General features: G+C 40.1%; 1 protein-coding gene across 1 annotated transcript in view; it reads left to right on the top strand.

Moving 5' to 3' along the window:
* LOC145672735 (pancreatic lipase-related protein 2-like) overlaps positions 1-22,561 on the top strand; it is a 78,735-nt gene extending 56,174 nt beyond the window's left edge. Inside the window, exons 7-8 of the mRNA XM_081741910.1 lie at positions 15,151-15,345; positions 22,111-22,561. Of these exons, the coding sequence (XP_081598036.1) occupies positions 15,151-15,345; positions 22,111-22,204 (289 nt within the window). The 3' untranslated portion in view covers positions 22,205-22,561. The remainder of the gene's footprint in view (positions 1-15,150; positions 15,346-22,110) is intronic.
* The last annotated feature ends 244 nt before the right edge of the window (positions 22,562-22,805 follow it).

Below are 22,805 nucleotides of genomic sequence, written 5' to 3'. Positions count from 1 at the left end.
CTCAAGCCGGCTTCCGTCCCTTTTACGCCACATCCGACCAACTTCTTAAACTGTCATCACTTATCGTTAATCACTACAACAAAAGCCTCCCATCGGTCTTGATCTCTTTTGACATAGAGCGTGCCTTTGACACAGTCTGGCATGAAGGGTTACTCTATAAATTGAAACAACTCCTGCCTCTTGCATGCGTCCGTCTCCTAGCCAACTTTCTATCAAACCGGCGTGCCTTCATCTCAATCAATGGCGCACGATCTGCAGAATTTACATTAAAAGCAGGGGTACCCCAAGGGTCAGTGCTATCCCCTCTTCTGTATATTCTCTATGTTGCAGACATGCCCCTACCAGCACCACCTGTTCACGCCTTCCAATACGCGGACGATACAGCCTACCTCGCTCTGGGATCATCTGTCGACCGCATCAATATTCAGCTCCAATCCGCAATTGATACTTTACTAGCATGGTGCCTCCGTTGGAAACTAAAAATCAATCCTCTGAAAACACAAATGACGCTCTTCGGGCCGAACAAAAACAAGTACTGTCCAACACGCAATCCCGACCGCTTACATATCACTGTCATGGGCGCACCCATACCTTTACATAGCAGCCTTAAATATCTCGGCGTTCACTTCGACAGTCACCTTACTTGGAGACCACATTTACAACATCTGGAGAAAAACATACGCCGGCGTCTTTATTTGCTGAGTCGTCTCAAAGGAACTACATGGGGCCTAAATTCAGCACTTTTGTTACATACCTACAAGATCTTCGTCCGTCCTGCTATTACCTACGGACATCTTGCCTGGCTCTCAGCAAATAAATACTTCTATGACCGCCTCCAAGTCCTTGAACGCCGAGCCATTCGCATCGCCTATTCATTACCAGCCAGAACACCCACAGCCGTGGTTTATAGTCATACTTCTATGATTCTACTCTTAGCGCACATCTCCTGCCTTCGCACTCGATATGAGTCACATAGCAACCAATCATCCAATCATAGCTGAATTACTGGACCAAACTCCCACACGACCACGCAGAGCTTACCCACCGGTGGACCATCTTCTAGCCATCTATGAACGAGAAACTGATAGTGCCGATTACAATCCTGCTCGTCTTATATATCAGCGCCACCCATACATCTATCCGACTTAGCTTTCTCGCCTCTATACATCGCTGACACCATTATCCAATGCTCACATAGGCTACATATTCTTCCTCATCTGACGTAGAAGCACATAATAACTCACTCATGTTAAAGTACATCCTGTTTTGAACTAACTTTAATTTTATCTCCTTTCTTGCAAACCTCCGGCCAAGAGAAGGCATAACCTTCTACGGCCCGCCCATCTCTGGATGGGAATGAAAGACTGTGAAAAAAAATAGGGCGTTACGAACTGGCCACCTGGAATTTCTAACCAGGTAAAAAATAGGGTATCCGTAGCTGGCGGAGAAAAATAAGCGAGTCACTGAATTATCCATCCCCATCGCGAACTTCTGAAATACGGTTGGATTACTTGCCTCACTGAGGATTAAGGAAACAACCGTCGAATTGGTTAAAGCCTCTACGGAGGCTAAATTATCTAATTGACTTTACTGTTGACGATCTTGCAATTCTCTTAGGCTAACGATTTGTTTTTGATATTCTTCTCTTCGGAGGCCTATATCACCGAAACTAATTGACGACTTTGGCACCTCCACCGGATACCGATTTTATTAGTGCTTCCTCTTCGGCTTTGGCCCTAGAACTCTCATCCCTATGGCGGACTCTGGCAATGCTTCCGGTCCATCGACTCTTGTTCAAACAACTCCATTGAACATTGGCCCACATGGTCGCCAAAATACGCAACCGCGTATTGTTACCGGCACTACACGGCTAGTACCAACTACCACCACTGTTCCTACCATTTATGCAAACTGTGTCACTACCGGACAACGAATTCGATCCAGATCCCTCTCTGACGGCGAACAAACCTTAGATCCCAAGAAACAGCGGCTTACACCAATAACAGATCCTACTGCTACTAATGTCAGCAACAATATGGATTGGGCATCCACTTCCAGTGGAAATCAATCAACTTTACACCAAGAAACAATTTATAACGTCCTACTAACTGATTTCGATCCAAAATACGACACAGTGCGCGCTGTCTTTCAACAACTAGTAAAGTATGTTCCTCGTCCAGAAATACGAGAAATCATCAAGACGCGCCGGGGTATCATTCTGAAATCGACAAATCCGAACTTCGCTACACATGTCCGCAACAAAGCTACTTTCGAAATTTTTGGGTTAAAAGCAAAAATATCAACTTTAAGTTCCAGCGGACGAAAAACACCACCTCCACCACGGCGTCCTCCAATGTTATCTGTCGTCATACGGGGAGTGGAACCTGAATTCACTGATGAGGAAATTTACTCCGAATTACACCAAGAAGGACTACCTGTCAAGCGTTGTATACGTATCAAGAATAACCAGGGTCCAACATACTTAGTCCGCATTCTTACTGATCAACAACAACTGATCGACCAACTGCTTCTCCACGGTGCCTATATATACCGGCGTCGTTACAAGGTGGAACCCTCTCGCACACCAGCACCTCTGCCTGTTAGATGCGAGAAATGCCAACAATACAATTCCCATCCGACATCTGAGTGTCCGAACACCATCAAATGTGGCTACTGTTCACTTGACCATCCCACAAAAAGCTGCCCTAATCTTAAGGAGTCACCACATTGCGTTCGATGTTCTGAGGGACACCCTACCTATAGCTACAAGTGTAAAGCTAAACCTAAACCTGGTTCAGCTAAGCCAGAACTCGTTGTACCCATACGCTCTGTTGACACTCCAACACCGCCAGCAAATTCGCTGCGCCATCCCATAACTGTTGAAGACCTATTACGCTTCCTCACTATTTCTCTACAAAATATCCATCCTTTTGATCGCAATCATATCCTGAATCAGATCATGTATGCAGCCAAATTACTGTTTAACCTACAACTTCATGCTACATATTCCGGACCTACAGTTCACTTTCAAATTCAACCACTCGAAGTCTACGTTTAATATGGGTACTTCTGCATACGCTAGAATAATACGTATCATTATGGCTTATAACTTACTTTTCTTAACATTCGATCAGTCTTAACACACCATGTGCTCTTTACACAACTTCTTCAAGAAGAACAAATTGCAGCCTTTGCACTTAACGAAACGTACCTCGCACCACATTTGAACTGTTACTTTCCGAAATATCACTTGCTCCGACATGATGCTCCATCTGGTCCAAGAGTCTACGGAGGTACAGCTATAGGTGTTAGCCAACGCCTTCCTTATAGAGCAGTCACGGTTCCACTTCCGCTCACACTCCACCTTCCTGAGCATAATGTCACGATTATTTATTTTCGAGGCCGCACTGTTACCTTCGCTACCATATATTTTCGACCAGGCAAACCAATCAACTACGACTTCTTTCGATACATCGATTCTACCTTTCGGCAGGCGGATCTAAACATTCATAGTCGGTCACAGAGGGACAAAACTAACTTTTTAGACTTTCTTCACACTGAAACAGTTGCTGAGTTCCATGTTCTACCGAAACCTACACGCCCCGTCAGCAATACTACTCCTGATGTTGTCATCACATCAACATCTCTCTCGCAGAGTATTCATATCGATGTGCTTGATTCAATTGGTAGTGATCATGTGCCTATCAAACTTACACTTCACTGTTCTCGCTCTCACTCTAACATACCTCCTCAGAAAATATTCTGCTACAAACGAGCCAATTGGGAACAATATCGCTCCGATCTGGACACTGCTGTTAATAACTTGCTCATACCTACTACACAATACGATCTTGATCACACAATTGCTAATCTTACTGAATCTATTCAAGAATCAGCACACCGTTCCATTCCAACAGCAGAAGTACAATTACATAAACCAAAATTGCCTCCGCACTATTTACCATTCATATCCGCTTCTCGTCGAGCACATCGTGAGTACCTCGCTACGGGTAATCTTGAAGCGCTTAGACTTCATCGCCAATACCTTAGAATTACGCACAATTATATTGTTGCCTATAAGAAACGCCATTGGATTCAAACTTGCAACACACTTGCAAGTGAATCACACCCCAGTAAATATTGGCGCAAATTCCATCAACTCACCGGTACAGTATCCTGCACACCATACCCCATTGTTCACAATAATCAGGCAGTGATCACTGATATGGATAAAGCAAATACGTTTGCATCATTTTTTCAAGATATTTTTACACCTCTTCCTGGTTGGCATACACCGCAGCGCCTACAAAATTCAATAAACCGACGTACAGATCCAACATCTGCTTCTCTGCGCCCATCTATCAGCCACTCTTTAGAGCCCAATAATCAACTTACCACTCCAATCCAACCAGATGATATTCGCCAAACATTGCTCCGTAAACGAAACACTGCACCAGGCTTTGATTCTGTTACCTATGTTCTCGTCAGGCAAGCATCACCTGCTTTTCTACTTTTTCTCAGCGCCATATATACTTTCATCCTGCGAACTGGATTTTTTCCAATCGACTGGAAATACTCGAAAGTTCTTCTATTTCCCAAACCTAACAAACCTTCAACTGACGTACAGTCCTATCGCCCTATTCATCTCACCAGTTGCCTTTGCAAAATATTAGAACGCATTCTAGTCCGCCGCTTGCACGCTCATCTTGCAACTCATAATCTACTTCCTATTCATCAAGCCGGTTTTCGACCCCATTTTAGTACAATGGATCAGTTATTACGACTATCTACGGCTATTTATGATCAATACAACACAGGTTTTCCTTCTTGTCTGGTAGCCTTTGATCTAGAAAAAGCTTTCGACAAAGTTTGGCACTCTGGTTTACTATACAAACTCCATAACTATTTTCTACCATCCTCTTATATCAGATTCATCCATTCTTTCTTACTAGGGCGACTAGCATATATTTCTATTAACGGAACACTTTCTCATCCGATCTTCATCCAATCTGGCGTTCCTCAAGGCTCGTCACTGTCTCCTTTATTATACCTACTGTATGTTGCCGACCTTGTGGTTCCAAACAACATCAACATATTTCAGTTTGCTGACGACACCGCCTTTTTTACGACAGCCCGCACAGTGCAATCCATTAGTAAAACTATGCAAACGGCAATTGATGCATTCGTTGACTGGTGTAATGTATGGCGATTAAGTATTAATTCTACCAAAACTCAGGCTATTGTTTTCCTGCCACGTAGACGCCGTTCACGTATCTACAGGAATCCAAGTCGATTAAACCTCCAAGTAGACCATACACCTGTCGTGCCGTCAAATACTCTTACTTATCTTGGTGTCATATTTGACTCCAAACTTACTTGGACCCCACACCTCACCAAGATCATACGCCAAGCGCAAAATCGGCTCAACCTCCTCAAGCGCCTAGTTGGTACAACCTGGGGTTTAAAACCGTTAACAGTAATTCATACATATAAAGCATTTATGCGCAATACATTAACATACGGTCACACTGCCTGGACATCTGCACCGCCCAAATTCTATCAGAAGTTGGCTATCCTAGAGCGCCATGCTCTACGCCTAGCACATCGCATCCGCTTACCGCATCCGACACGGTTACTTTACGAGCTGATTGACTTTCCACCTTTATTGCACCATCTCGAACAGCTTCGTACACGGTACGTTTGCAAGCGAATTGACCAGCAGCATCCCATGTTACTTGATATCCTACGGTACGATCGGGATCACGACGCACCCTCAGCTTACGTTGATACTCCCCTACAGCACTTCTTGACTCTTTATCATTTGCAACTCGATGATGGTGTAGTGGATCCCGAAATCTTTCACATCTATGAACCACGTGAGCTTTCATCATTCATATATCCATCACACGCACCGTAACCACCTCTTAACATGGGCTTCCTCTGTCTCCATCAGTTCCTGAATCGCCCCAGGAACAGAACTCGCATTCGTCTGTACTAACAAATACCTTGTGATGTGGCGTTCAGAGCACTTCATTTCATCTTCATCTACTTCTCTCCATATTGCCTCCTGTACCATATTCATTCCAGTTTTGCACTCGTCTTAACTCCGCACTACATGGAAATAAACTTATTATTTTCAACAATATTGCTGTCTCATGCTTATAGTATGCTTGTACTTCATTAGATGTTATTGTCACCCTTCCATCTCCTCTCTGTTTATATGTATTTAATAAATAAATAAATATTATATACTTGTGCACCTCTTAGACCGACCACATTAAATTGCAAACTACATTTTATATAAAGCACTTACCCGAAGAAAGGGCAAAACCCTTTAGCGGGACGACGGACAAAAAAAATAGGGCGTTACCGATACTTTCCCAGAGCTTAGCTTTGCTCTGCTCTGAAGCGCCACTAGAGCATAGTGACGAGTTTTGCAATCTCCTATCCCACTATCCTGGTCACTGAAGCTTGGCATCTGTGTGTATCGGTTGAGAGACTGATCTAGCCCAACTCATCAGATACCTACGCAGGATGATAGCCTCTTTGGCCCACCTAGACCACTATCCAAACGGGTGGTCTTCTTCAAACCTGTAACCTAAACGACCTTCGCTATGGCTTCTGGACAAGATACTGGACTACCTCCTGTTGTTGCTCAGGGCCCTTCTCTGACGGCGGCAAAGATCGACAAACGAAAAGCCCGCCAAGAGTCAGAGCCAAGCAGTCCAACGGCTCACTCTACAACAGCTGCTACCTTTTCTGCTGCACTCCAGATGACACCTCCAACCAAACGTCATCATACACTGAGTGAGTCCTCGTCTGAATCTAACAATATGGATATCGAGATTCCTGGAAAATCATCTAAACCAGTAGTCCATTCTTTTCATCTTACAAACTACGACGTTAAGTACCATGATTTAAAGCAGATTTACTTGCGCCTACTGAAGTACGTGCCACGATAGGATGTCAAACAGCTAATACCTACCAAGAACGGTATTATCATCCGATCGACAGATCCTAACATGGCAACCACTCTCCGTAACACCTATTCGTTCGAGATCTTTGGCACCTCGGCAAACCTCCAAAAGCTTTCATCTAACCAGGCGAAGCAGCCTCCACCTCCTCGCAAGCCTCCAGCTCTATCTGTTGTAATACGAGGAGTAGATCCCCAGTTCACGGATGCCGAGGTTGCTGATGAACTTAAACTGGAGGGTCATTCAATCCTGAAATGCCTTCGCATAAAGAACGCATCCGGACCCACTTATATGGTCCGAGTTCTCACCAACAGTCAAGAGACCGTGGATGACCTTCTTAGCAATGGTGCTTACATATACCTGAAAAGACATCGGGTGGAACCGTCTCACTCACCTCCGCCTCTTCCTGTACGTTGTGAGCGATGTCAAGCTTATAACTCCCATCACACTAACGACTTCAGGAACCCTTTCAAATGCGGGTACTGTGCAGGTCCCCATTCTACCAAGTCTTGTCCCAATCTCAGTAATCCACCGCAATGCTCGACCTGCCCAGATCAGCATCCTACATACAGCTATAAATGTAAGGCCAAACCCGCTGCAGAGGTGCTAAAACCAGAGCTCACTGTACCTATACGCATTCATAACACAGATTCTACTACTCCGCCTCCTAGTTCTGCACAACAACCGATCACCATCGACAAATTTTTGTCATTTCTCACTGTTACCCTGCAGAACATACATCCATTTCTTCGTCAACATATCCTCCAACAAGTACAACTCGCTGCTAAAACTATCCTGCATGTCAACTTCACCGGCACCTACTCCAACAACTACGCTCATTTTCATTCTACAGTCCATGAGTCTGCAGTCTAACTTCTTTCCCCATCTATTCTCGTTATTTTTCATTATGGCAGTACATTTTCTTTTTCTGAACATTCGATCTCTACAAAAAAACAAGCCTTTGTTTGAGCAGCTACTTATAGAGGAACACGTTCATTGTTTTCTTCTCAACGAAACATTTCTTACTCCTAAAATCTCATGCAAACTCTCACCCTACCTCTTACTTCGACACGATAATACCACTCCCACTCGACGTGCTAATGGTGGCGTCGCTATTGGTTTTCCGCACTGTATTTCACATAGAGTACACGCTACTGGAGATACATCACTGCCAGAACATCTTATCGCTACTCTATATTTCAAACAATGCTACGTCACTGTTGCTACCATATATATAAGACCAGGCCATCCTATTCCTCTCAGTTTCTTTCAATATATTTCTGACAATTTCCGGACCTATATCATAATGGCCGACATTAATTACCATAGCCGCTCAGATAATCAAAAACGCACCTTTTGCAATTATATTCAAACCCAAACGACGGGATTTATTCATCCCATTCCTAAAGCGACTCGACCGGCTTCAAATACAACTCCTGATATAGTCATAACATCGCCCAATATTCTCTCCAAGCTCACTCTTTCTGTGCTTGACCTGCTTGGGAGTGACCATATCCCAATTAAAGCTACTCTTCAAAATACAGGTCCACCTCAACCCGCTCCGCCTACAACTCCCCGCATAGTGGCTCGTTTCGACCGTGCCCGTTAGCTTAACTATAGGGAATACCTTTCCAACAGGTTAACACCTTTATCCGCTCCAACTTCAGAGTCTGAACTATACGACTCTATTTCTGAGATCACTGATAGTATTCATCAGGCGTCCTTGCAGTATATCCCTCAGACTACAATTGATCCCTATAGACCGAAACTACCGCCACAATACTTACCTTTAATACGTCGTTCCTGGCAACTTTATCGAGATTTTACTCGCACTGGCAATCTGGAATCGCTTCGTCAACATCGTCAATACCAAAGGGCAGTGCATAATTATCTTGTAGCATACAAGACCAGAAGCTGGATAAAGACCTGCAATACCCTCTCTGATACAGCGCATCCCACTAAGTACTGGAAACGCTTTCATCAGCTCACTGGTAACACGACTCGCCCTTCATATCCACTCATTCTCAATGATACGCCATTACATTCTGACCTGGACAAAGCCAATGCCTTCGCTGATCAACTTCAAGGTGTCTTCACGCCTCTTGGACCTGCCCTCTCAGCTCGCACTCATCCTACTGACCGGTTCAATCTCAACTCACCATCACTCCAACCACATGTTGATCATCTTCTACCCGACAATTCACCATTGACAGCTCCAGTTACCGTCACCGAAATTACTACCACCGTCGCTCGTAGACGCACCACCGCTCCCGGGCTGGATTCTATTACGTATCGCCATACCAAAGAAGGGCCATACATCCTCCATTATCTTGTCTCTCATCTTCACGTTCATCCTCCGTACTGGTTTCATCCCTAACGACTGGAAAACATCTACAACTCTAATGTTTCTGAAACCGAACAAATCAGCTTCATATGGTGTCTTCTTATCGCCCGATTCAACTCACCCTTGTTTTCAGTAAAATACTCGAACGGATACTTGTCTCTCGCCTACACATACATCTCGCTGATCATAACCTAATTCCCTTTCACCAGGCCGGATTCCGTCCGAATTACAGTATTAATGATCAACTACTCCGCCTGACCACGTACATCACTGCCCAGTTTAATCAATCTAAGCCTTCCTGTCTTGTCCTTTTCGATTTAGAAAAGGCTTTCGATAAAGTTTGGCATCTTGGCCTTCTCTATAAACTATTTTCTTTTCGACTGCCAATGTGTTATATTCGCTTCATTTTCTTTCAAGTCGCCTGACCTACGTCTCCATTAATAATGTTCACTCTCACCCTGTATTTATCCATTCTGGTGTTCCTCAAGGCTCTGCTCTGTCCCCGCTTCTTTACTTACTCTATGTAGCTGACTTCCCTCCTCTCCATCCAAATGTCAGCCTTTTTCAATATGCGGATGATACGGCTTTTCTGGCAACGGCAAATACCATTCAACGCATCAACCACATTCTTCAAACTGCCATAGATGCTTTCCTTGAGTGGTGTGATACGTGGCGACTCAAGCTTAACGCCAATAAAACTCAAGCAATTATCTTTCTACCACCAGGCAAACGCAGTCGGGTCCATCGCAATCCATCCAACCTCAGTATTGAGATTGCAGGTACACCACTTGCTGCTAGCCCCACAGTCAAGTACCTGGGCCTCATCTTTGATTCACATCTGAAATGGTCTGCGCATCTGAAAAGTCTTGCTCTAAAAGCGACCAACCGACTGAACTTACTTCGACGCCTAACTGGGACTACTTGGGGACTGACACCTAAAATCCTACTTAACACCTACAAGGCATTTTTACGTCCCGTTTTGACTTATGGCTTTACAGCCTGGCTTTCCGCACCCGAGTCCTACTACCGCCGACTCCAAATTCTTGAGCGCCACGCCCTACGCCTTGCCTTCCGAATTAAATTACCCAGCCCTACCCGTGACTTATATGACAGAACACCTTTTCCACACATTCTCTATCACCTAGAAGACCTCAGACTCAGGTACATTACAAAGCGATTCCAGACTCACCATCCATTGCTCTTTGATGCTATGCAGTGGAAGCCACCCTCCGCAAACCTTCAACAATTCTCCGGCATTCTCCACTCTCTCTGCTGTTTACTCTGTTCCACTACGTTCTCCCACCAAATAGTCCCGACTTTCAACTTCTTGAAGACTTCCTCATTGCACTCCCCCCACCCTTCATCACTCCATCTCATTTTGCATAGTGACTTTCCCGCACTAACAGGGCTCCCTTCGTCTCCATTGCGTCCAGAGCAGCCCCTGGACAGAAGATAACACTCATTCGTCTCACTAACCCTCTTCTCTGTATTGTGTTGTGATGTCAAGTGCACCTCATAGTTTCATTTTCACCGATGCTCTGCTCTCTCCACTCTCATGTTGAATTGCTCGCCAGTGTACATTTCCCTTTTCCAGACCTGATGATTATAGTTAAAGGCCATAATGTTCTCTAATGATAATGAAGTTCAGATATAATAAAGTTAATAAAATCTCCTTTGCCTGACGACAATAGTGCAACACCTAAAGTTCCTGTCAACTCCGCATCCCAAATAAAGGGCGTAACCCTTTGGGGGGTGCTAGCTACGGCTAGCAAAAAAAAATAGGGCGTTACCCTTTAAACGGGATGACGACAAAAAAAAAGAAAAAAGAAAAGTACATACTAGAAATGAAAATAAATTTAGGTAGTTATTATCTATTTTAGTATTGTATTTTTTGATGTGCTCGTGGCTGAGTGAATATCTGTTAGTGTTATTTATTAAATAAGTTATACTAATCAAAATACACGGTTAGAAAGTTGTCGCACCCTGTTTCGTTAACCGAGCAGTCGGTTATTCCAACATACTAACAAGGTTACCGGTTACAGGCTATGATTGATAGTGGTAACTACGTGATCGGTTAGCGTACCCCTGTGAGTTATTACACTGTAACCTAGCAATGTTAACCTGTAACGCAAGGTTATGATCACCTTCTCTCGTTAACCTTTTTGGCTTGGCTGCTGGGACACACGACTCTGTTGTCTATATATTGACAAACTAACTTGGTTACTGTTCACCTTTTTCTTGTTTACTAGTAACCTTTCTTTTTTTTTTTTTTTTTTGCGTGCAGGTCTACCACGTTACACGTAATCACCGTTAGATCACCTTCTTGCTATCAATGAACATGATCAGGACACCGCTGACTATAACCCTTGTCCTTGTATATGTATCGCCATCTATTCACCCATTGCACATAATTTCATGAATCTACTCTTTTTTTTTTCTAACTAACAGGACTCCAAGTTGCTAAACCGACTCTGAGTATCCCGACAACAGAAGATTAACGCCATCGTCGCAACTAACTTCATAGCTGGGCCGTAACTTTGGGGAGGGGGCAGGAGGGGCAACTGCCCCGCAGGGAAGCTCCCTGCCGTTCCAGGGAGGCCCATTTTAAGACAAAATTTTCTTACTCCATATAAGATATGAACATGAAATTATAAACGAAGCATTCAACAGGTTCACTACATTACAGAAACAAAACAGCACACAAAAGGTAAATAAAACAAAAATGAGTCGTGGGCCCATTTCAGTAAAAAAGTGTCTACTATTAGGGGTCCTAGAAATAATATTTATTCGTATGGCTTTAAGATTTGTCAATAATGTCCCCCTTAATTAATTTGTAATGTATGGAAAGGGCCCAGGGGCGTAAGTAACGGCTCCGCAGACCTTGCTGTGCGGGAGGGCCCACAGGCTCCGTGGGCCCATAAAGAGTAAGAGAAAGATGGAAAGAAGGGGCCCAAGAATTAGAAAAACTTTCTACGGGCCCAAGAATTAGGAAAAAAATCTTTTTCTAGGGGCCCCAAATACGCGTATTAGTGCTTGCCCTCCATAAAAATCTAAGTTATATATCCTTGGCGCTGCTTTATATATCCTTGTTCTGTTATCTACAATTCATTTCATTATATGATTACATATCATGTTCAGGTCACCTTCTTCTGTATGCCTAATTAGATAAATATATCAATAAAGTTCGACCCTGATAACCCCTTCCCAATGAAACTACCAATAGGCCTAAATGAATGTTCATGGCCGCAGAGAAGGCGTTACCTTCTGCAGACCGTCCACATTTGGATGTGAATGAAACTGCACTTAAAAATAGGCTTTGATTTTTGTGTGCTAATAGGTTAGTAACCCTTTTTAAAACCAAACTTTTATAAAGAAATTATAGACTTTCATTTTTGTGTAATGTATGGAAAGGGCCCAGGGGCGTAAGTAACGGCTCCGCAGACCTTGCTGTGCGGGAGGGCCCACAGGCTCCGTGGGCCCATAAAGAGTAAGAGAAAGATGGAAAGAAGGGGCCCAAGAATTAGAAAAACTTTCTACGGGCCCAAGAATTCCTTCTAATATCAATTTTCCCTTCTAATATCAATTTTTTGGATTAAAGAAGCAGACTTCCAATTTAGCGTGGTAATACACTAATAACCCTTCGAAAATCAAGTTTTGATATTTTTAAAGGATTTAGGCTTCCAATTTAGTGTCCTAATATACTATTAACCTTTTTAAAACCAATGATTTTCTGAAGAAATTGTAGACTTACACTTTTGTGTTGTATTACACTATTAACCGCTTTAATATCGATTTAAAAAGGAATTTTAAACTTTAAATACTATTACTATTAACCCTTTTGAAATCATTGCTTTTTTAAAAACATTATGGACTTTCCCTTTTGTTTGCGAATACATTATGAATCTTTTCAAAATCAATGGATTTTTTTAAAAAGAAATTGTAAACTTTCAATTTTATGTGCTAATTGACTATTAACCCTTTTAAAACCAGAAGCTTTTAAAGAATTTGAAGAGTTTTACTTTTATGAGCTAATACACTAGTAACCCTTTTAAAATCAAGCTTTTAAAATAAATTGTGGACTTCCACTTCTGTATGTTAATATTATTAAATGCAAGACAATATTGTTCAATTTGTTAAACATTCATATAAAAGAAAGGAGGAAGGGAAAGAGCAATTTACATTTGTAGCGCTGCAACTGCATTAAATAAAATTGAAAACATTGGCAAGCAGTAGGGATGCGGACGAGTCGAGTCGAGACAGAATTTTCCTGAGAAAATTCGAGTCGAGACAGAACTCTTCCAATAGAAAAATATACGTTTTTCAAGTCGAGACATCACTTTTACAGCACATTTTCGAGACGAGACACCCTCAAATCTTGTCTCGTGCGCATCCCTAGCAAGCAGCTCCTATTTCTTTAAGATGGAAAAGAAGATTTATCCCTACACCGTTTCTATTTTCTATTATTGTCCACAAATCGTTGCAGTAACTTGGTAATCAGCAGTATTCCTTATAATCCTTACTTCACAATCCTTGTCAATCGTTACGAATTTCTTGTCATCAGCGTTTGACCGAACGTTTTTTCTTTTTTCATCCCTTGTACAGTCCGAAGCAAAAAAACCTGCAACGTGAGCATATAAGTTTATTGTGAAACGACGAAGTCTTTTGCTCCAAAATAAGTGTGCAGGGGAGGACACCGAGGTTTTTTATGGCGTGATTCGTGCCACTTAGACGTTATGTTGATTCCTTGCGCTGTTGGGTGTAGTTTCACAATAAACTTACATGTTCATGTTGCAGTTTTTTTTTTTATTGCGGACTGTACACAAGTGACGTAGTTGGAAGCAAGACGAGAATAAATGGGCAAACAAACCAAAACACACTTTCCACAGAAATAAACAGATATGAGAGTGGTGATGATTCATACAGTTGAATTTAAGTTTCAGAAGATCAAGGGTGAGAGTTTGATTTTTTTTTTTTATATTCTACTCTTAAAAAGTTAAATACCATGCATTGTTATCATATTTTATTATAAGTGATCTTGGACAATGTACGCGGTTTTAATTCCGCAGTGCCTCTTGTTGTTTAATGCTGTAAATGTAATGAAAAATAATTATTAAAATGTATTTCATATGCTCTAAAGTGTCACGAGCCAATACTGACGAATAATAGCCTACTCCTGGTAGAGCCTGTCTATTTCAACTGTGCCGTCGGAAAACATGTAAAACATACTTCGTCCCTACCCCACTGCCCTCTTACGGTGAAAACCTTTCCTTTGCTTTGGGGAAAGAAGCGAATGACGTCAGCTGTGTTGCCAATTTGTCATTCAGTCATGTGGTCTTGACGAGTGAAGATCGTATGCTACTTAGAATGGCTAGCTAGGCAGTGCATAGCGAAGTCCGTAAAATAATTCATTGTGGCAACACTGCCTGAATTCAACTATTGAAAGATCTCGACCACAGCAACTTATTCCTTCTCTTTGGAGAGAGGTACGGGAAAACACACAAATCGACAGCAGCACCACAAGGGGTACACTTTCAATATAAAGGCTCTAGTGCACTCCTTTGCCCTAGAAATGTCCACAGACAATAGATGCTTTAGTTAAATTAATGAGGCATTTAAAATAAACAATAAATAGACGAAATGCAGATGAATCGAGAACAATAAAATATTTATTCCAAGTACATGTATTACTTTCCATTGGAATTCACTCACATCAAAAACAGGTAAGCAATCATTCTATAATAGTTTCATAAATTTCTAGTTATTTCAGTTGTAGTTTTTGTACATAATAGAATATTATTCACACCTAATAGAGAGTATTATTCCCTGAAATAGGCGAGAAGATACCATAGAAAGTGGCCAACTGTTATCAACAGTAGTTGCAGCCGAACATGGAATTCTTCACAGAAAAACAGACCCAAGAAATATAATAGTAAGATTGATTTTCAGACCTCGATTAGCGATGCATTTGCTTGGAAGGAATCGAATTTACTTCGAAACAGTCGTTATTACACATCAGTCAGGATACAGGTAAGACTAATGGATTCTTAGTTTAGAAAAAAAAAAATGTTAAATGATAGTTGTTGTGTTTGTAGAATTGAAATGAATTTTAATTACATATCTTCTCCCTATTTATATGAGTAAAAATAAACCTGACTGGCTGATCAAGGCCTAGGCCAAACACTTGAGCTAGAAACTTGGACAGTTGTACTGCACTGTACTGTAAGATAGGGGCGGATCCAGGACCGACTTCTGGGGGAGCGGTGGGTTTTCATACTGCTCCTTTTAAGGGCTCGAAACTTTGGGATGGGTTTTATTTATACATAAAATATAAGAAAATTTCCTCTTCTCGGGGGAGGAAGGGCCGGATCGCCCCGCCTGGATCTGCCCATGCTGTAAGATCCCACTAAGGAATGGCTTCTGAAAGACGACATAGGGGGAAGGGACGAGGGTTCACATCTGGGAATCTCTTAAGGTTATAGGCGTGAAATTTGTTATTTGGACATTTGATTTTTATATATTTGTGTATGTTCCATCCTAACTCTGGAACACCTGAAGCAATGTTAACCAAACTTGCCACACATATTACTTGCAGTCTGGAAAATAGTACTGTCAGAATAAGACCTCCCCTAGCACACTTAAGTGGGAGAGAAAGAGGAAAATATATAAAAATGATCGAAAACGACCATATTAGCGTCAAATCCATAGTTTTCAGGATATATAAACTGATTGGTGAGAGTTTCGATGCCCTTAAGTCCAAATTCTATCCCCTTCCCCCTCCAGTGAGAGTAAGATCCCTTGTAAACGCAGGGGTAATGGAAGGAAACATAAAAATGAGAGAAAACGATCGATACCAGTGTCGAATCCATAGTTTTAAGGGTCGCTGAGATGAACGGTGATTCTTTCGATATCATTTAAATCAAAATTCAGTCCGTATTAGTGCTCCTGAGTGGGTGACACGTGAAAGTAATTTAAAATAAGCGATGTTAGTGTTGAATCTATAGTTTTGGGGTTCCTAAGTTGATTGGTGACAGTTTTAGCGCATTTTAAGTCCAAAATCAGCTCCCACTTGGGGTAACACCCTATAACACATAGGGAGAGGGAAGGGAAACATAAAATGATCGGAAAAGACCGATATTAGAGTCAAATATAAAATGATCGGAAATGACCGATATTAGTGTCAAATATAAAATGATCGGAAATGACCGATATTAGTGCCAAATATAAAGTGATCGGAAATGATCAACATTAGAGTAAAATATAAAATGATCGGAAATGACCGATATTAGTATCAAATCCATGGTTCTCGGGGTCGCATAAATAAATAGTAACACTGCAGATCCAATTTAAGTTCAAGTTCAGCTAACATTAGCACACACAGGGTGAGTGAAATAGTAACATGTAAAAATATCGAAAATGACCAATATTAGGGTTGAGTGTCGCTAAGTTAACTGCTGGCTGTTCTAATGCCGTTTAAATCCAAGTTCAGTTTCCAATTATGGCAAGACCCTTTGAGCACTTCTAGGGGTAGGGAGTGGGAGGGACAGACATAAAAAGGATGAGAAACGACAGATATTAATATCGAGTTCCTCTATGATACTCTACAGTAACGTTTATCATCAAGCTTTTCGTATGTTCCCTATTGCTATCGATATTTAAAAGAATCGATATTTAATTTTTTTTTGTAAAAAACTAACGATCAATATCACTAGTAAAAAAGTGCCCACGCTTGAATAAATGTCTACCTGCACTATATATATATATATATATATATATATATATATATATATATATATATATATATATGTGTGTGTGTGTGTGTGTGTGTGTGTGTGTGTGTGTGTGTACTAATTTGAGGATGCTGAATGCAATGAAATTAGTTTTAAAACTTGAAACACATCCCTTGATGGGGTCACGAGAGAAATGATTTGAAATTTGGTATCTTTCAAGTAAGACCAGACCGCTTATTCCAATGGTAAAAGTTTCCATGCTTGGATATATTTCTAATTAAGTTTATTTTCTGTGTGTGTGTTTTATTTCTTACTAGTTTCATCATCATCATCATCATAGGTATTCTGCCATTATTGGCAGGTCACTTGATTCCACTGAAGAGCTTCCATACTACACGGTCTTCCGCTAACCTCTTCGTCCTCACGTACGATTTCTCTGTTGTGATATAATCCATTAATTGTTGTCTCCTTCGCCCCCCTCCTCTCTTTCCTGCCACCATACCCTCTACCATGTCCCTCATAATACAGTTCCTTCTTAGTCAACATCACAACCAGTTTCTCTTCCTCTTCTTCATAATATCTAAAATTGTTCTTTTCTCCCCCATCACACTTTCTCATTCATTGTCCGCTCGACCCTGCTAATTCTATCTATTCTTCCTCACACCCATATTTCGAGAGTTTTCAGTCGTTTTTAATCACATATGCGTAATGTCCATGTTTCTGGATCATATAGTACAATACTCCACACGAAGTATTTTATGAGTCTTTTTTTCAACTTTTTATTCAGGGTCCCCTCCAAAAAACAGTATTTTCTTCGTCCTGAAGGCTTCTTTCGCTACTCCTGTCCTTGCTTTTATTTCACGTTCACACTCCACATCATTATTAATAATACTATTCAGGTATCGAAAACTAGTCACCTGTTCTATTATCTCCCGTCCTAATTCTATATTTGACACTGATCCCTTCGTTCCAATCGCCATGGTTTTTACCTTCCTTAACATTTATTTTCATCACATATTCCTCACTGCCCTTCCTCAAGCTGAGGAGGCTGAATTTTAAAATAGTTTCGTCCATTGGATCACGAACACAATGACTTGAAAGTTAGGATCTTTTGAAGTACTCTTATCTCAATAGTAAAAGTGCTTAGACTTAGGGATGCACATGAGACGAGACGAGACAGAATTTTCCTGACAAAATTCGGGTCGAGACACAGCTTTTCCAATAGAGAAATATACGTTTTTCGAGTCGAGACATCATTCTTGCAACACATTTTCGAGACAAGACAGCTTCGAATCTTGTCTCGTGCGCATGCCTACTTAGACTTAAAAACGCTTTTAATTACGCTTTTTCTACTAATTTGAGGACGCTAAACCCAATAGAATTATTTTGAAATCTACGCGTTTATTGGGTGTCTAGAAAATTGATCTCATGTTGGAATTCAAATAAATATGACAGTCTCAACTTTGAGGTAACTTTTCTTGTGATTCCGTGGACAGATATTTTGGAAAATCCTTCCATTGAATTCAGGATCCTCAAATTAGGACGGTACTCGAGAAATCCATAACCATTTCTAGGAAAGAGCACTTGAATTGTAATGAAGTGTTTATAATATCAAAGAGGACACCGTAAGTCAACGATATCACAGCAGTTCGACATGACCGCCCTGCATATCTAAGAGGAGTTGTCATCTCTTAGCGGTGCACCTGAACACACACTGTAACATTGCTGGGGAAATTGTACACCTGAAGATTAGGAATTTGGCGCACCTGCGTGATTAGGCATTTCGGCATTGGTGCGTACAATTTCCCCAGCAATGTTGCTAAGCATGTGTTCGAGTACACAGCGGAGAGATGGCAACTTTACTTAGATATGGAGGGCAAATATGTTGAACTGCTCTGATTTCATTGACTTACGGTATCTTCTTTGATATTATTTACACTTCATTTATTTACAAGTGCTCCTTCCCAGAAATGGTTAGGGACTTCTCGGGCACCCGGTTTAAAAATCACAATTAGAAATGTATGGGAGCGTAGGTACTTTTACTATTGGTATAAACAGTACCTCAAAGATTCCATTGAGATCTTTTTTTTTTTTTTTTTTTTTTTTTTTTTTTTTGTGACTCATGGACAAATATGTTGAAAAATAGTTCCATTGCAATCAGAATCCTCAAATTAGTATTTAAAAAAATTGCAATTATAAATTTATCCGAAGGGTTCACATTGGCATAAGCGTTCACAACAACTTCTTACATGATATGTTCATAAGTTATCGCAAACTTACATAATGACTTTATTATTATCTAACACACATTATTACTTTTAACGTAAGTAAAAATAGATATTACGATTCCTTACGTCATCAGTAATTGCACAGTTTTAGCAATTTTATGAGGAATCCTAGGAAAGATAATCTGATGCTTGATGTTAAGTGTAATGTTATAATTAAGACCATAATATGAAAGGTAGTAAGTGATAGGTTCTCGAGTAATCGCGATGCACATGATCTTTTTTCTTATATACTTGTGTAACATCATAAATAGCATTTTAATAAAACAAACAAAAAAAAATATCAGTAAATAAAAAGGAGAAATTAACTTGCTTCAAATGTGATTACTACGTGTCTGATGAGTTACTTCATTTATTTTAGAGTCGCCGTTCTCGTGTTTACGTATTGTTATGTCTCTCTCTCTCTCTCTCTATCCATCTCTCTCTCTCTCTTTTTTTTTTTTTTTTTTGGTTTTGGTTTTTTAAGGATTAACACTTTACAGGATTACGATTGCCAGGACATAAAAGTAATAAAACTAGTACATTTCTCGTTTGGTCTTGTTTTTGTATACGCTTGTTAAAATGATTATTGTAATTTGAAGAGGAGAACGGAAACGCCAACAGAAACGTCACGCGAAATAATTGTGCTATAAAACTGCTATACAAAGTATTGAGCTTTTTATAGAGAGATAAACCTTACACCGTAGCAGTGTTCGTAGTTTGAGGGAAATTTCAAAGGTAAATTTAGCAAAAAGGGAAAAGGAAATTTCTTGATAAAACGTGAAAAATCCAGGGAAATTCTCTAGACGAAGATTGACTAACATCAATGATTAATTTTTTCTTTGTTCTTCAGAAATAAACCAATACAATAGCCCAGTGGTGTATTTACGATTTTGTTTCTTGGGGGGGTGGCTTTCCTAACTTTCGGGGGAGGGATTTTGCCTGAAAATGTGAAAATTCTGCAAGATATTTCATATACTTTACTATACTAAGTAAGATTTCGGGGAAGGGGGGATTTAAGCCCGGAAGTCTCCCATAAATACGCCACTGCAGTAGCCATAGTTTGTGTGTGCTGAAAATAGCATAATTTACAACCATTGTTGGCTAGAAGGGGGTCAAGATGGTTCATTGGTAGAGCGCTTACCTCTGGTGCGTGGTGTCCCTGTTTCGATCCCCAGCCATGCAAGGTTGTGGTAAACAACATCATGTCCGTGGATTTTCTCCAGGTACTTCGATTTCCTCCCACTTTCTCATTCCCCCATCATCATTCACTTGATTTAATGATCGTATCCCTTAGCCTAAAAGCATGATCGTGGGACGTTAGACTGAAATATTTCATTTCTTTTCGTTTTATTGGCTGGGTGTATTTGGATGTATATTGTTGTAAAAAAAAAAAAAAAAAAGTGAATGAAGAGTAAACGCAAAAATAGAAGCTAAAAGCAAATGAACAAAACAAATGTGGTTCGTAGTTCTTTTAATATAACTAAACTAATCTTACTACGCAACTTCTGTCATAGGTAATGGACACTAAACAAACTAGGGAAAATTTTGTGTCAGTTGAGGGGAAATTTCTTAAGGAATCTACGAACACTGCATAATAGAGGTGTAAAAAAGAACGCCTTTTATTTTTAGAATGGAGTTATTTTATATAAAACGTCGGATATTGGGGGAACTGAAATATTTGCTTTTCTGACATTAGGGTCTCTCTCTCTCTCTCGCTATATATATATATATATATATATATATATATATATATATATGTTTTAAAACATATATATATATATGTTTTAAAATAAAATAATACTGACAATGTTTGGGAGGTGACTCCTGACACCAAAATAAGACGTAAAGTATAGACCATCCTGGGTGCAGAATGCTTCCTTTCGGAGTTATAGGCTACCAAAAACATGAGAAAAATGAATTTTAAAAGTTCATAGCTCCAGAGCTATGGAACCTACCGTAATCGGTTCAAGACTTCATTTAGGAACTAATATGTGCGCTATCCAAAAATACATGTTTCAGAATCCTGCGGCACTCATGTAACAATTTTTATAGCGAAAGTTTTGCTACGAACATATAACTTGAAGTACTCACCAACTACCTCTATAAAAATTGCTGCGAAAGTACCGCAGGATTCTGAAACTTAGATATTTGGATAGGGCACATACTAATTCCATGGTGAAGTGAATACCCGACTACGGTACGTCCCATAGTTTTGGAGCTATAAACCTTTAAAATTCATGTTTTTATGTTTTCGACAGCCTATAACTCCGAAAGAAAGCATTTGTGCACCCAGGTTGGTCTATACTTTTTGCCTTATCTTGGTGTCAGGAATCACCTCCCAAACGTTGTTGGTGTTGTTTCGAAACAACCTGATATATACAGTTAGTGTTCTGATTTGATTATATATACAGTAGCGTTATTATTTTATAAATAAACGTTACTTTGCTCAGGAATTTGTATTTTAGTGTAAAAAAAAGTGGTGAATCAATAAAAAATTAAATTCTAAATTATAAACCTGTTTTCTGTCAAAATTACTTCTTGCGTGAATTTTGGGACATCTTTTATAACTAAACTACTATACCTATTAACATCCATGTTGTTTACACTGAGCTTTTTTGGCTTTTTCGTTTTTAAAAAAATCATTGATCCGAGATAGTATTGAAAAATGTTTCTGGCTCATCTTAAACCGAAGTTCTTATTTCATACCAGCTGTGTCTACCATTTTATGTTAAAGAGTTTCACATTCTTAATTGTTTATTTGTTTTTTTTTTAAGTTACTTTTTTTCTTTCTCTTACAGTTGGCACTACTGTGGCAACGAAGATTCACCAGCTTCCAGACAAAATCAAACGCATAACGCGATGGAATTTGAAATATATCTACGTCCATGTTGATTTAATCACGTTCCATTGAATCAACTATTTATTAAACAGTATTTATTTAATATTATGTTTACATAATGTATAACATAGAGACAGTCTTAATTCTTGTGAAGTATATTTCCTATATTTGTCAGTGTCACATACGCTACAATAAGATACAAAATATGAATATGCAAAATTGAGATTAATAAGAATATAAACGTAGTATTACCTTAACAGCACCTAGACACATGCGGACATGCTCAAATTTGCAGAAAATATGTATATCTCATTTTACCGGAAATAGGTCGATACACCCTTATTCAAATTACCCTTAAAACAAAATGTGTAAAATAAACAAATAATATTAAAATTAATAAATGATAAACAATAATATCCTTTATTATTATTAACAACATAAATGGATTATGGCTAAGCACACTTTTCGCCTTTTTTTTTTTTTTTTTTTTGCCTTATTCTACAAGGGTGATTCGGAAAGTAATGCCTCCAAGGCACCGATAGAAAGCTTGCACTGCCAACTACAAATGGTAGCATCATTTTTCAACAAAGTCCTCATTACGAGCGACACATTTGCGCCAACGCGAAACAAGATTTTTCCTGACGTAGGCGAAGA

Source organism: Thermobia domestica, chromosome 16 (assembly GCF_964235325.1).
Source record: "Thermobia domestica chromosome 16, izTheDome1.hap1.1, whole genome shotgun sequence".
Taxonomy (NCBI): domain Eukaryota; kingdom Metazoa; phylum Arthropoda; class Insecta; order Zygentoma; family Lepismatidae; genus Thermobia; species Thermobia domestica.
Note: the sequence above shows the minus strand (reverse complement) of the source record. Positions and strands in the feature narration are given on the sequence as shown.